Here is a 16064-nt window from a genome sequence, read left to right as displayed (position 1 = left end):
CACATATTCTCTGAAAAGCCTCCAGCTGATCCAAAATGCTGCAGCCAGAGTTCTGATGAGAACTAACAGGAGAGATCATGTTTCTCCAGTTTTAGCTTCTCTTCATTGGCTCCCTGTTAAATTCAGAATAGAATTTAAGATTCTTCTCATCACATATAAAGCTCTTAATGACCGAGCTCCATCATATCTTAAAGATCTCATTGTAAGATATTTTCCTAACAGAGCACTTCGCTCCCAAACTGCAGGTTTACTTGTTGTTCTCAGAGTTTCTAAAAGTAGAATGGGAGGCAGTTATCAGTTATCAGGCCCCTCTCTGTGGAACCAGCTGCCAGTTTGGCTTCAGGAAGCAGACACCCTCTCTACCTATAAGGTTATAAATCTTATAGTTAGGGATGGCTCAGGTGATCCTGAAACATCCCATAGTTAAGCTGCTACAGGCTTAGACTGCTGGGGGACCTCATCTGTCACACCTTTCCTCACTTTGCTCTTTTTCCCCCTGTTTAATTTCTCAAATTATATTATGTACATGTGACATTATTGTGGTTCTCAACTTGTGTTTCCCTGTCCCAACAGGTATCCTTTGAATGGTGTTATGGTGTTTTTCCCCCCTCTTTTCCCTCTTTTCTGTCTTCTCAAACCCCAGCTGGTCGAGGCGGATGGCCACCCTTCCTGGTTCTGGTTCTGCCAGAGGTTTCTTCCTGAGTCTGGTTCTGCCAGAGGTTTCTTCCTGTTAAAAGGGAGTCGTTCCTTTCCACAGTCGCCTCAGGCACGCTCAGGACGGGAGATTGGACTGAGGAGAAGTTTCGGTGCAATCTGTTGGTTTCTTTAGCTAGGATATTGTCTTTGAAATGGTGATGAAATTTTATCATCACAGCTCATTCACTCCAGTAAGGACGTCCATCGTACTCAAAGTTGTCGTCCACGTTGTCAAAATCTGATAAATATCCTGCCATGTTGCACAAAACTATCAGTAGCAAACTGCGTGTGAAGTTAGCCGAGTGTCACAGAGCACAGGGTAAATAAGCTGTGCTGCATCAGTGTGCGTCGATGATGTTATCCCTGTAGATGAGTGTGTAGAAAGCCCTCAATAAGCCCTGATAGCCGCCAATAACAACAACACAGCAGCTATGAGTGAACAGTGAAATAGTATGCGTTCAGTCATTCATTCTTCTTAAAGTACTGTTGAAATAAAGACAGATAATGCCTTATTTAGAGGCTGCATTGCTATGCCCCCGTTCATTCGTTATATGGACATATGCGGATCTCGAGGAATCTAAATATCTTCCGAAGGACGCCGACTTTCACCAAACTGTTCTCGGTGAGTAGATGAACGTACTTCATGCCTAGAAATAAGGTCTAGGTTTAAAAATACTGGAGTTCCCCTTTAATATTCATTCCCTGTGATCACCATGACTGATACATGCTTTGGTAATGAGCACACAGTTTAACCAACAGAAATACAAACTGCACTTCTATTTTAAAGAATATTGAGGGATTAATCTATTTGGTCGCTGTGTTTAAATATTAAGTTTGACTAAAGAATTATTTTCTTGTAAAGTTGTACTCTTACATTTCCCTGAAAATAAAAATAAAACTTTTTGTAAATTTTTAAGGACTATTCATTTATTTATCGACAAAGCGTCGATAAAAACTTCTTAAAGTGTTTTACTGAAGCTGATACTCTTTTTCTTTTTCTTGTTTAGTCAGCTGCCAACCTTATAAAGGTAGCCTGGCCTCCTTATTATTAAAAATGGTCATGTTTCCCTCTGCAATATGAAATATTTTGCTTGGTATTGGAATGGAGTTTAAAGTTGGAGCAACCCTTTTCCAGCCTCCTGTCGCCCATTGGGCTGCCATCAAATTCCAGATGAGCTCATTTTCATGAAGTGATAAAATGTTTGAATTCCAGATCAGATGTTTTCTGATAATCCACTGTGAATAAAATATTTTTTGTTTGTTTCAAAAGCAAATGAACACACTGGACGACGCTAGAAAACCGAACTGTAATGAAAGTGTGTTCAGTCAAAGGCTTCGTCAGCTCTGCTGCAATGAATAACATTAAATGAGGTGATTCCTGCACACAGCAGTAACTCCACACAAGATGACAACATTATTCCCCATTCTGAGAATGATAAGCTATTATTCACTTCCATTCAATTTATTGGTTTTTTTTTGTTGTAACAAGTTACAATGTGTCCTAACTCCTTTGAAACTGGGGTTCTATGTCAGAAATACTGTCATACCGCCTGCCATTACATGATCAAATTAAATGATGAAATCAAAGCTCAAGACACATTAAGTGGTATTACAATTAATATGTAATGTTGCTAAAGTAAAGTCCTTACTGAGATGGTCCTCCATGTGTGGAGGTCTTGTGATGAATATCATTCCATGTGACCATGTTGTTCCTGCCACTGGTGGTGGATTGACCAATAGTGAAAATGAGTCTCTGATCAAAGGCTCGCTTCAGCAGTTTCAGGATGGCCCTGCCTTCTGACGTGTCTGGCAGATAAGCTGTTCGGGACACGCCTTGGAATGGCTGACCCGGGTTTGGATGCTCCTCCTACAAACAGACAGAACTCTGATAAAATATCTTAATTTATACAGCACCATGTCACAAGGTAAATCAACTTAATGAAATTCTGTCTATGAAGAACTTATTCTTGTCAACAGTCAAACTTAAATATAGGAGAACTGAACATTTGACTGTGTCTGGATAAAAGTTGTCATATCTCCCTCCATGAAAACAGTACTACTGAGCAATACCAGGCCGAGATTGAATTAGACATTGCTATCTAGTATGAGATAATGCTAATTCCGATTCTGATTCCGATTTCTTTATTGCCATTGCAACGAGTACAACAAAAAGTGAGGTGCAGGCTTTCAGTGCACACATAAAAATGCTGTAAAAAGTATATAAAAAACAATATAAAAACAATATGACTATGTATTTACAAAAACAATATATTGCACTTATCACCATGAGGAGTCATTTATGGCTCTAGCAGCAGTTGGAAAGAAACAATTTTTCAGTCTATTTGTCCTGGTTTTGATGGCCCTGTACCGTCTGCCAGACGGCAGTGGCTCAAACAGGAAATGTTCTGGATGGAATGAGTCTTTCAGGATGGTGTTGGCTCTCCTAAGGCAGTAAGAGCCATGAAGGTCCTTCAGTGTGGGTAGAAGACACCCAATGAACTTCTCAGCCATTTTGGTGACTCTCTGGAGTTCTTTCCTGTTTGCCACTATGCAGCTGGCAAACCACGTTCAGAGGCAGTATGTGAGGATGCTCTCCATGGTGGAGCGGTAAAAAGACAAGCAGTCTCTGGCTGATATTGTTCTTCCTGAGGATTCTCAGGAAGTGGAGTCTTTGCTGTACCTTCTTGACCACCTGTGTGGTGTTCTTGTCCCACATCAGTTTCTCCTCTATGTGGACTGACAGGAAGCAGAAGCCGCAGACCCTTTCCACACAGGTCCCACCAATGAAAATGGGCTGAAAGTCTGTTTTATTCCTTCTGAAGTCGATGATTAGCTCCTTTGTCTTGGATGTGTTCAGGAGCAGGTTATTGTCTCTACACCACACAGTCAGCTGTTGCACCTCATCCCGGTAAGCGGACTCATCACCTCCAGTGATGCAACCTACCGCAGTAGTGTCATCCGCATACATAATGAAGTGTTGCTGGCATAGATGGGGGTGCAGTCTGAGGTGTAGAGGGTGAGAATCAGGGGGCTCAGCACGCAGCCTTGAGGGGAACCGGTGCTGAGTGAGAGGGGTGCGGAGGTGTGGGGGCCACTCCTGACCCTGTGTGGGCTCTCTGACATAAAGTTCTTAATCCAGAGGCATGTGGAATGAGGCAGTCCGAGGTTCAGTAGTTTCCTCACGAGACCATGGGGAAGGATGGTGTTGAATGCTGATAAGAAGCCTGCTCTTGAGTATGCCATCGAACAAGCTGCTCTCACCCACAGTTCGTATGAAAACATACGAAAAGTTATGCACAGATTTTCATGCATAATTCTACGAATATCCGTCAACACGAGCAACCAATGCGCCTGCTCAAAGCCTGAAGTCAGGGCTGACGTGCCTTTTATTCAGAGAGGAAAATAAACATTTTAAAATAGTTTTGACAGTATAATACATTGTTGAAAGCGAAAAATGTACTTTTTATTTTTATAATCTTCCTTCAGGGAATGTATGCAAGCTTTAGTTTGTTAGTTATTGTAAAGTTTATTTTTGTTTCGATCAACGCTATGGTGGTTACTAAGGACGCTACTATCGCTGTAGCTTCCATAAACATCATGTTAATCACCATAGGCTACTTTTTTGTTTGTTTGTTTTAATTTGCTTTTGTTCCGGCTACGCTGGACCTTTCCAACACGCTATAAAGGAAATACATGCAGGCAACGGAGAAATAAGTTTGTTTTGGATGAACAATAGCGCACCCTGAAAGATCAATGCCCACTGACATTTTCTGCATCGCATCAGAGTGCCGAGGCGAATTGAGAGAGCCAGAATAATTATTTTTACAGGAGGATGTATTCATGGACAGCTAATATATAAACAAATAAAATAAAGGTAAGTTTCATTTATCATTCTGATGTGTCACATAAAAACTAAATTGTGTTTCACACATCCACCGTTTGGAGATCAGTGCAGTTAATTTCAACAATAAATAAGGAAACATGGATAAATAAATCAAACAGATAAAAATGGTCAGGGATAAAAGAGAACAGAAATGGTCATTAAATAGGTGCTCTCACAAATAAACAGCTACAGACACCAAACACTTCTAGCAGTTCTGTTTTGAGCTAAACTAACACAGTTGGGACAGGGTGGAGCGAATAAAATGAGACCCAGGCTGGCTGAATTTACTGCAAGATTGAAATGTTAAGAAACACTAAGTGTACGGAAATCCCTTCATCATCTTCAAATCATTGTTAATAAACAACATTTGTAAAGCTATGTATGCAAAAGTTAAAACTGTATATCCAGATATGTATTGGCACTACAATATACTGAAGTCTTGGTCATCTAGGACCATCCTGGCAGCCTGAGGAAAGGGATGCAGTAGGTATAACTGGCCATATTAGGTCATTCGAAAATATAATATGAAACTCACTGTAAATTATGGGGAAAACCGGGTCTAAACTGGTCCAAATTTAAAAGTCTGACAGTGTATTAAGCAGATGTGTTTGAATTATTTCATCCAGCTTGAACTTAATAAGGGTCTGAGAAAGTCAGTCGTGAGGTTTTGCTTTGCCGTAAGACGTATTGCATCACTTCCTGTTACCCTGTGCGTTTACTGTGGAATTTCTTGCTCCTCTTGGACTCCTAATAATCACCTTCTTTCTTCCTATAATTTACACATTTTGTATAGTTAACTATATCGCGTACTTGTTATATTCTAACGCTCACCCTTACAGATCTTTAGTCTTTATTTTTCACTTTTTAGCGGTGTGTTGGGTTCTGTAGCTTAGCATGGCTACCAGTTCTCTTCCTCCATCTCCTGCTTTCACCTGCTCCATAAGTCAGATGTTTAGTTACTCCTCTGCCTCCTTTAGTGATAATGGTACATGTAACAAATGTAGTGTTTTTGTAGTTTTGGAGGCAAGGTTATCTGAATTGGAAGCTCGGCTCTGCACTGTTGAAAACCACCCAATAGCGAGCCAGGTCCCTTTAGCCAGTGTGGAGCCACCTAGCATAGCTAGCTCCATTAGTCACCCCATAGCAGAACCCGAGCAGCCGGGACCCCAGAGTGGCTGAGTGACTGTCAGGAAGAGGAGTCATAGTCCTAAAGTCAAGCCTGTGGTTCACCATCAACCTGTCCACGTTTCAAATAGATTTTCCCCACTTAGCAACACAAAACAAAACAAAACCCTGGTAATTGGTAGCTCTATAGTCAGAAACGTGGCATTAGCGACACCAGTGACCATAGTCAAATGTATTCCAGGGGCCAGAGCCGGCGACGTAGAATCCTATTTAAAACTGCTGGTTAAGGATAAGTGTAAATACAGTAAAATAGTTATTCACGTTGACGGTAATGACACCCGGTTACGCCAATCGGAGGTCACTAAAATTAATGTTGCATCGGTGTGTGATTTTGCCAAAACAATGTGGGACTCCGTAGTTTTCTCTGGACCCCTGCCAAATCTGACCAAGACACGTTTAGTCGCATCTCCTCCTTCAATCGCTGGTTGTCTAGATGGTGTCCAGCAAACAACATGGGCTACACAGATAATTGGCAATCCATCTGGAGAAAACCTTCCCACTTTGGAAGGAGCGGCTCTCATTTCTAGAAATATGGACGAATTTATTAGTCATCCAAAAACATGAGAACCCAGGGTTGAGACCAGGATGCAGAGTTGTAGTCTTACACTGAAAAAAATAACTCATAAGATTTACTTAAAAAATATATTGTAAGTATTTGCATGCAAATGATTTAAGTAAACTTTAATCCTGCAATATTAAGTAAAACTCACTTGCCAGTATCAAATAAATGTTACTTTCCATAAAACATTACAGTTGTGAAAATATTAAGTAACATTTACTTTTAAACTTGGATGTAAATCCAAGTTTTAAAGTATATTTATTTAAACAAATTAAGTTTTCAGGAACATAATTTTAATCATCATTTTAAAACTTACAATTTTAAGTAAAATGATGAATCTTATATATCTGTAGAATTTGCATTACATTACTAACTAAAATTAGGTAGTCCACTCATTTTCTATACCGTCAATCCGTTGGTCAGTCATCAGGTGAAAGGCTGGACAGGTCGCCAGTCCAAGAACAATTTAGAGTCACCAATTAACCTAATATGCACGGTGGGAGGAAGCCAGAGTACCCGGAAAGAACCCACGCATACACGGGGAGAACATGCCGGGGATCGAACCTGGAACCCTCCCGCTGTGAGGCGACAGTGCTAACCACCACACAACCGTGCAGCCCAAAATTGGGTAGTTACCAGATCACCAGATATCATTAAATATCTTGCATCACACTACATGCAGATATATTATATATTTTTACAAATTTAAAACAGACCGGTAAAAATGTATCGGTTGTACGTGCTACACCTTGCTGAGCGTGATGCTGCTGTAACGTCCGGAGCAGTGTCACTTCTTGTGCGCATGCGTCGTGCATGCGTTTCGAAACCCTACACTTTCAGAGTAAAGTTTATGTAAATTTTTTAGGGTTTATGGACATACATCTATTAAACATTTAAATGATATGAGGAAACCAAAGTAAAACTTACTTTTCCCCTATAATTCATGTGTTACGTTAATAAAATGTTTAATTTTACTTAAGAAACTCTAGTTCTTACTTATAATACATCTTAAAAATACAAGGTAGAAATTATGACAGTTCTAATAGAATTTATCTCACCAAAAAGTCACTTTTTTTACCCCCCAATCAAAAACCACAAAAAGAGCAAATCCTCTTGTGCAAAAAAAATTTAAGCAAAAACTTTAACTGAAAAAAAAATCAAACTGTTAAATGTGGTTTGCTGAATATTAGATCTCTCCTTTCGAAGTCTCTGTTAGTGAATGATTTGATTTGTGATCATCATATTGATATATTTTGTCTTTAAGGAGGAGTGGCAGCTATCTTCAGATCAGGTTTACTAATCAGATAAAGTCATTGCAGTGGGTGACTTAAATATTCATGTTGATGTTGAAAATGACATTCTAAATATTGAATTTATTTCTATATTAGACTATTGGATTTTCTCATAGTGTTTACAGACCGACTCACTAACTTAATCATAACCTTGATCTTGTGCTGACTTATGGCATTGAGAGTGAACAGTTAACAGTGTTCCCTCATAACCCTGACTTGTCTGACCAATCTTTGATAACTTTTGAATTTACATTACTTGACTATACATCTTCTGAGAAGAATTTTAAATATAGAAGGTGTCTATCAGAGAATGCTGTAACCAGTTTAAAGAGTTAATTCCATCATCCTTTTCTTCACTGCCATGTGCAGATATTACAGAGGATGGCTATCTAAACTTTACTCCAGTAGAACTTGACTCTCGTGTTAACAGCACTATAGTTTCAATGTGTACAACACTGGACAATGTTGCCCCTCTGAAAAGGAAGGGAATCAGTCATAGGAGGTTGGCTCCTTGGTATAATTCACAGCTGCGTGAGTTAAAGCAGACTGCAAGAAAGCTGGAGAGACAGTGCCGTTCTTCTAATTTAGAAGTGTCTCAATTAGTGTGGAAAGATCGTTTAATAATGTATCAGAAAGCCCTTCATAAAGCTAGAACTGCTTATTATTCATCATTGGTAGAAAAGAATAAGAACAATCCCAGGTTCTTTTCAGCACTGCTGCCAGGCTGATAAAGAGTCCGAGCTCTGTTGAGCCATGTATTCCTTTAACTCTCAGTAGTGATGATTTCATGAGATTCTTTATCAATTAAAATTGTTTCTATCAGAGAGAAGATTGATGGATCCTACCCACTATTATCACTGATGTATCCTCAAGTACAGCAGCTTTAGAAGTATCTTTAGAACCTGATTTGTATTTAGACGGCTTCTGCCCAGTTGATCTCTCTGAGCTAACAACAGCAATAGTCTCTTGTAAACCATCAACTTGCATTTTAGACCTAACCCCAACCAGACTGTTCAAGGTTTTCCCCTTAATTGACACTTCCATATTGGATTTGATCAATCTGTCTTTGTTGACAAGATATGTACCTCAGACGTTTAAGGTTGCTGTAATCAAACCTTTACTTTAAAAAAAAAAACAACTACTCAATTCAGAAGTATAGGCTAATTATCGACCTATATCCAATCTCCCTTTTTTGTCTAAAATTCTATAAAAATAGTTGCAGCTCAACTTTGTGAAATAATCTGTTTGAAGAGTTTCAGTCAGGATTCAGAGTGCATCATAGCACAGAATTAGCACTGGTGAAAGTTACTGTTAGAAAAATTATGGAGTTATACTATGAGAAAAGCTGCAAGAATAAAGGTTTTTGTGATGGGGCAGGCTTTCTCCTACCTTTTGGTTCTTATAACACTGTGTAGCAAGCAAAATTTTTTTTGACTGTCTGAACTCATTTTCGCATAACATTGAATGGCTAGTAATGTTAGTTTCCCATAACATTGTGTGGCCAGTAAACATAGATAATATAAATAGCAATAGTACCATTTTGTGAGTCAGGCAACTCTGAACAAGCTTCCTGACAGGTTGTCCGGACTTGTCTCTTTCTTGCAAGAAATAAATGTTTTGTGTGAATAGTAACCAGGGACTCTGATTAGTTTAATTTTGAGAGAATTCTTCTGACATCTTGGTCCTTCGAACCGGATTCCAACATCCTTTCCACCACCCAGGATCGGAGCTGAAACCATGCACGGGGGAGTCCAGGACTCCTAGCTAAAGTCCTCTCAGCGGAGTTACTGATAGAGGCTGGCTACCACTGGCTGAAAAGGTGTGATTATTAAGGCAAAAAATAAAATTAGGCAAAGATTTGTGATTGGTTAGCACCGTCGCCTCACAGCACATGGTTCCTGGTTCTAATCCCAGCTGGGGCCTTTCTGTGTGAAGTTTGCATGTTCTCTCCGTGTATGCGTGGGTTCTCTCCGGGTTCTCCGGCTTCCTCCCATCATCCAAAAACATGCATGTTAGGTTAATTGGTGACTCTAAATTGTCCTTAGGAGTGAGTGTGTGTCATTGTTTGTCTTGTTTGTCTCTATGTGGCCCTGTGATGGACTGGCGACCTGTCCAGGGTGTACCCTGCCTTTCGCCCGATGACTGTTGGGATAGGCTCCAGACACCCCCCGCGACCTGACTGACGGATTGACGGTATAGAAAATGGATGGATGGAAATTTGTGATTATTTAACTAACAACTGTTAGACCAATTAAGTTAAACTGTTGAAGTGGTGAAACAGCTGCTGCAAGCTTTACAGTTTTGTTGTTGGTGAAACGACAGGAGTAATGTTTTACAGATTAGTTCAGATTGAGTTGAAGTGGTGGTGAAACAGTTGCTGCAGACTACGCAGTTTAGTTGTATTGTTGTTTGTGAAACGACAGGAGTAATGTTTTACTGACTAGTACAGATTGAGTTGAAGTGATGGTGAAAAAAATATATAGGCACCCTTTCGTCAAACTAGTTTGACAGGTGACCTGTAAATGACCTGATGTGTTAGGCTGCAGTAGAGGGTAAAGGCGGGGCAGGGGAGGAGTTAGCGGGGAGGAGTTAGGGGACTGGTTTCAGTGACGTCATTTTGAGTGAGATATAATTGTAGAGTGTTTAAATGAAATAATGTTTTATTACAGAATAAATTAAAGAATGGTTCATTATAGAATAGGAAAGGTTGATTTTAGGAGAATTATATAACTCTGGCAGCTTCAGTATTGTGAAGGATCACCTGCGCCATCCTATAAGCTATAAGCTATAAGCTTTATCAACAAGGAAAGTTTTAAGCCTAATCTTAAAAGTGGAGAGGGTGTCTGCCTCCTGGACCTTTACTGGCCGCTTATTCCACAAGTGAAGGGCCTGATAACTGAAGGCTCTGCCTCCCATTTTACTTTTAGAAACTCCGGGAACAACAAGTAAACCTGCAGTTTGGGAGCAAAGTGCTCTTTTAGGACAATATGTTACAATGAGATCTTTAAGATAAGATGGAGCTCGGTCATTAAGAGCTTTATATGTGAGGAGAAGAATCTTAAATTCTATTCTGAATTTAACAGGGAGCCAATGAAGATAAGCTAAAACTGGAGAAACATGATCTCTCCTTTTAGTTCTCATCAGAACTCTGGCTGCAGCATTTTGGATCAGCTGGAGGCTTTTCAGAGAATATGTGGGACAACCCAATAATAAGGAATTACAGTAGTCCAGTCTTGAAGTAACAAATGCATGGAGCAAGTTTTCTGCATCACTTTGAGACAGGATGTTCCTGATTTTAGCAATATTACGAAGGTGAAAGAAGGCAGTCCTAGAAACCAGTTTTATATGCGAGTCAAATGATAAATTCTGGTCAAAAATAATAACTCCAAGGTTCCTCACTGTAGAACTAGAAGCCAAGGAAATACCATCTAGAGCAGGGGTAGCCAACACAGTGCCCGCGGGCACCAGGTCGCCCACAAGGACCACGTGAGTCGCCCGCAGGCCTGTTCTAAAATTAGCTCAAATAACGGCACTTATCAGTGAGCTGCATATATTTTATTTTATTTGTGTTATTCTTGATTTAATCACTCTCACATGTGAATGTGAAATGACAATTTATTCATTTAAAATATTTTTTTAAATGATTAATATAAATTAACTCTGACCTACTCGAGGATCTACTCAAGGTCAGTTCGCGTAGCGAACGTAGGGTTTGTGGAGTAGCCAGAAACACGACGACTGACCCCCAAAAAGATGGCAGAAAAAAGAAAGAAAAACTATCTTTTTCACGATGAATGGGAAGGAGAGTTTTTTTTTACTACTGTGAAAGGAGCCTGCGTGTGTCTCATTTGCGGGGCGACTGTAGCGACGGCAAAGCGACACAATGTGGAGAGACATTTCACAACTTGCCACACAAGCTACAATGCTAATTACCCGCTAGGCAGCGCACTGCGAGCACAAAAAGCTTGTGATTTAAAGGCAGCTCTGAGCAAACAGCAATCTTTTTTCAGGAGACCGGTGAAAAGCTCCCAAAAAGCAACCGAAGCCTCATTAAGAGCTACGCAATTCTTGATTAAGAAAAAGAAGGCCTTTTCAGATGGGGCTGTTGTAAAAGAAGAAATGATGATAATTGCTAAAACTGTGCTTGAAGACGAGAAGTTCGGAACCGATGTTATCTCCACTCTCTCTGATGTTCAACTGGGTGCATCTACAATAGTAAGAAGAGTGTTGGCGATGTCCGCGAACTTGGCCGATCAGTTGGATCGTGATCTGTCGAGGTGCAGGTGGTTCAGTATCCAGTGTGACGAGTCGGTGGGCAGTAGCAGTACAGCGCAGCTGATGATATTCATCAGGATGTCGTTGGATGATTTCTCCACAAAAGAAGAACTTCTGACAGTACTACCCTTAAAGACCACTACCAGGGGGGTTAACATCTATAACGCGGTGAAGGAGTTTTTGGTGGAGAAAAAGGTGCCGCTGGAAAAGCTGGTATCAGTGCTTACGGATGGGGCTCCTGCTATGATTCATTGCTCACTGTAAAGGTGATGCAGATTTCCCAAACTTTCTGCATTACCACTGCATCATCCACCAGCAGTCCTTGTGTGCAAAAGTGATCGGCTTTGAACACGTGATGACTCCCGTTGTAAAGTCATTAACAGCATCCGTTCCAAAGCGAAACAGCACAGAAAATTCAAGGTACTATTGGAGGAGCTGTCAGCTGAATATGGTGACCTGCTACTACACACAGAAATCCGATGGCTCAGCAGGGGACGGATTCTGCATCGTTTTTTGTCACTTTTGGGTGAAAGAGTTCATGCAGTCCAGAGGGGAAGACACCTCACTGCTGGAGGACACTGACTGGACCCTTGACCTTGCATTTTTAACGGACATTACTGAGAAACTGAACAGTTTGAACTGTGAGTTGCAAGGCAAATGTAAGACTTTTGCTGATATGATAAGCGCTTTAAATACATTTAAAGCCAAGATGAGAATTTTCTCTGTGCATTTAAAGAGAAAAAAGGTGCTGCACTTTTCCTCTGTGCAGATGGTGCTGAAAGACAATACTTCTGCATCTGAGGCTTTTGAAAAAGAAAAATATTCTCAGGTCATAGAAAGACTTGGACAAGAGGTTTTGTGACCTGGGTCAGCTTGCACCTTGCGTGTCATTCATTTCTAATCCTTTCATGAATGTGGACATATCAAGCATTGCTGAGCAGTTAAGTGCAACATTCAGCTTTGATGCTGGACAGATGGAGCTTGAAATTGTGACATTGCAAAACGACCTCCATCTCAAAGCCTATCAGGATGCACCAAACTTTTGGGGCCTTGTTGACACAGAAAAGTACAGTGGTGTATGCACAGCAGCTTTGAAGGTTGCAAGCCTGTTTGGTTCTACCTATCTTTGTGAATCAGCCTTTTCCAACATGCACTTCATCAAGAACAAACACAGAACACGCCTCACTGATGCACATCTGCAAGACTCACTCAGAGTTGCAGTGTCAAGTTACACACCAGAGTACAACACACTGGTGGAGCGCATACAATGCCAGGCTTCCCACTAGCTGACAAAGAAACAGATACCAGATTTGGTGTCCAGTTCAAAATGTCATTCATGATTTGTTAAATGTGTTTGTAAAATGTAACATTTGATAGCACAACTGTTAAGTGCATTTTTTTCTTAGGCTTGTGCAGGATGTTTCTTAAAAATGTTAACAATTCTGCGGAGGTACATTGTGATTTCCAAGGACTGTTGTAGAAGTAATTATTTGAAAATGTTCAATTTGGAAAACACTGAAACTTGAAAATATAGAAATAAAGTGTTGCATGTTAATATTAATTTATTTCCTATCTTTTTATCATTGTTGATATTTTTTGTGAGAAATCATTAACATGATCAGTGTCTTCATACAGAAAAATACCATTAATTATTAATAATAACATAATTAAAGCTCAATTGAGGAAATTGGCTATTTCAGAAATGTGTATCGAACTGGTAGCCCTTTGGCTTAATCAGCACCCAGGAAGTAGCCCTCGTTTTCAAAAAGGTTGGGGACCCCTGATCTAGAGCATATGTGTCAAACTCAAGGCCTGCGGGCCAAATCCAGCCCGGCTTGCAATTATATCCGGCCCGTGAGATAATTTCATATTATTGTTACTAATGGCCCGGCGATATGAAACGCTGGTAACACAATAAACTACAGATCCCATAATACAGCGCTTCAGCTGCCTGGCCAAGTGCTTTCCGCGCCGATAAAGTCTAGTGTCTATTGCTGCAAGTTATTGTGAAGCTAGCCCCTCATGATGCCGAAGAGAAAAGTTGATTCTGAAAACAGGCTTTCAAAACCGATGTGAGGCTGAGTATATGTTTACTGACATTGCCGGTAAACCCGTTTGTCTCATCTGTGGCGCTGATGTGGCTGTATTTAAAGAATTTAATCTAAGACGGTACTATGAGACAAAACATCAGGATAACCTAAAAGACCTGAATGCAGAGCAGAAAATATGAAAAGTAGAAGAGTTAAAGAAGAATGGGACATTTCAGCAGATGTTTTTTACCCGTGCAAAATCACAAACTGAAGCTGCTGTGAAAGCAAATTTTATTGTGGCGGAGGAGATCGCCAAAGCAGCCCAGCCATTCACCAAGGAAGAATTTCTGAAGAGCTGCATGATCAAGGTGTGCGACGTCATATGACCAGACAAAAAGCAGATGCTGGCAAATGTAAGCCTGAGTAGAAATACAGTTTCTGATTGAGTTTGTGAGATGGCCACTGATTTAAGAACACAGTTGAGTGAAAGAAGCAAATACTTTATTGCATTCTCTCTTGCTGTGGATGAAAGTACTGACATGACTGACGCTGCACAGCTTGCCATCTTCATCCGTGGGGTGGACTCCAATTTGCGCGTTACAGAGGAAATATTGTACATTAAATCGATGCACAGGACAACAACTGGAAAGGACATTTTTGAAAACGTATGTCAAAGTGTAACCGACATGAAACTGCCCTGGGACAAACTTATTGGACTTACAACTGATGGAGCACCGGCTATGTGCAGTGAAAATAGTGGACTAGTGGGAAGAGTGCGAGTAAAGATACAGGAGAAGAACTGTACTGGTGAGTTAACAGCATATAACTGCATCATACACCAGGAGGCACTATGTGGCAAAGTCCTGAAGATGGCCCATGTAATGAGCACTGTAATGTCAACCGTAAACTTTATCCGAAGTAACGGTTTACATCACCGGCAATTTCAGTCCTTTCTACGGGAGATAGATTGAGAGTTTGCTGACATTCCTTATCACACAGAGGTGCGTTGGCTAAGTCGGGGAAAAGTTCTCAACAGAGTTTTTGAGCTCAGCAACGAAATCTGTCAGTTCATAGACAGTAAAGGAAAAGACTCCACCATTTTGTGGGATGAACAGTGGAAATGTGAGTTGGCGTTTCTGGCTGACATAACAGATCATCTCAATGCCTTAAACCTTCAGCTCCAGGGATGTGACCACATGATCACTGACATGTATGACGCAATAAAGGCATTTCAAGTGAAGCTGCTTTTATGGGAGACACAAATGCACCAGTGCAACTCGCCTTACTTTCCCTGTTGCCAAGTCATGCTGAACCAAGTCGGCACAACGATGTTCCCAAATATGCACTTTGCTGATAAACTGAGCACTGCGCAGGGAGTTTGCACGGCGCTTTGGTGACTTTGAAAAACAAAAAAAGAATTTCGAGTTGCTTCGCAACCCATTTGCCATCGACGTGGAAACTGCACCTGTGGAGATTCAGATGGAGCTGATTGAGCTGCAGTGTAATGGGACACTAAAGGCAAAGTTTGACACTGCAGGGCCCGCAGAGTTTATTCACTCCATTACCGCAGCAATGCCCCAGCTCCCTCTACATGCGGCTCGAACTTTGTGCATGTTTGGTAGCACATATCTGTGTGAGGAGCTGTTCTCAGTGATGAAGACTAACAAATCTGCACACAGGAGTCGTCTCACTGATGAGCACCTGCAGTCCATCCTGAGAATCTCCACAAAGATCTCGCCAAAAAAAGATGCCAAGCATCCAGCTCTGACAAAATGGCATAAGAGCAAAGAAAACTGAATGTTTTGATTTGTTATTTGTTATTGCTGAAAAGCACAAATGTTCAAATATTTCCAGGTTTTTTTTTAAATTTTTTTTTTCAGGAGTCTTTTGAAGCATGTTCATATTTCTAACTTGTATAATTTTGAGAGGATATAGTTTTATGGAGAGCAAGATATTTTAAGTTATTTAAAGTTTAAGTTTATTTATTCCAGAACATTCCTGTCTGTTTTTATTCATATTTATGTTAAAAAAACATTTAGTTTTAGTGTCTTCAATAAATGTTTATTCTGTTTGGCCCGCGACCTAAAGTGTCTTTTGAATTTTGGCCACTTGTGCAATTTAGTTTGACACACCTGATCTAGAGT

The 16064-nt window shown here is 40.4% G+C and overlaps 1 protein-coding gene and 1 pseudogene across 2 annotated transcripts in view; one reads left to right on the top strand and one right to left on the bottom strand.

Annotated features, from left to right (window-relative positions):
* Positions 1-16064, bottom strand: part of LOC140310330 (probable E3 ubiquitin-protein ligase DTX3) — a 48100-nt gene that overhangs the window by 19208 nt on the left and 12828 nt on the right. For both annotated transcript variants that reach the window (XM_072388604.1, XM_072388605.1), the window contains one exon: positions 2346-2563. In XM_072388604.1, coding sequence (XP_072244705.1) covers positions 2346-2563 — 218 coding nt within the window. The remainder of the gene's footprint in view (positions 1-2345; positions 2564-16064) is intronic.
* Positions 5427-6291, top strand: LOC140308996 (uncharacterized; annotated as a pseudogene).

This window comes from Leuresthes tenuis, unplaced genomic scaffold (genome assembly GCF_036924035.1).
Source record: "Leuresthes tenuis unplaced genomic scaffold, fLeuTen1.0.hap1 SCAF_6, whole genome shotgun sequence".
Taxonomy (NCBI): domain Eukaryota; kingdom Metazoa; phylum Chordata; class Actinopteri; order Atheriniformes; family Atherinopsidae; genus Leuresthes; species Leuresthes tenuis.
Note: the sequence above shows the minus strand (reverse complement) of the source record. Positions and strands in the feature narration are given on the sequence as shown.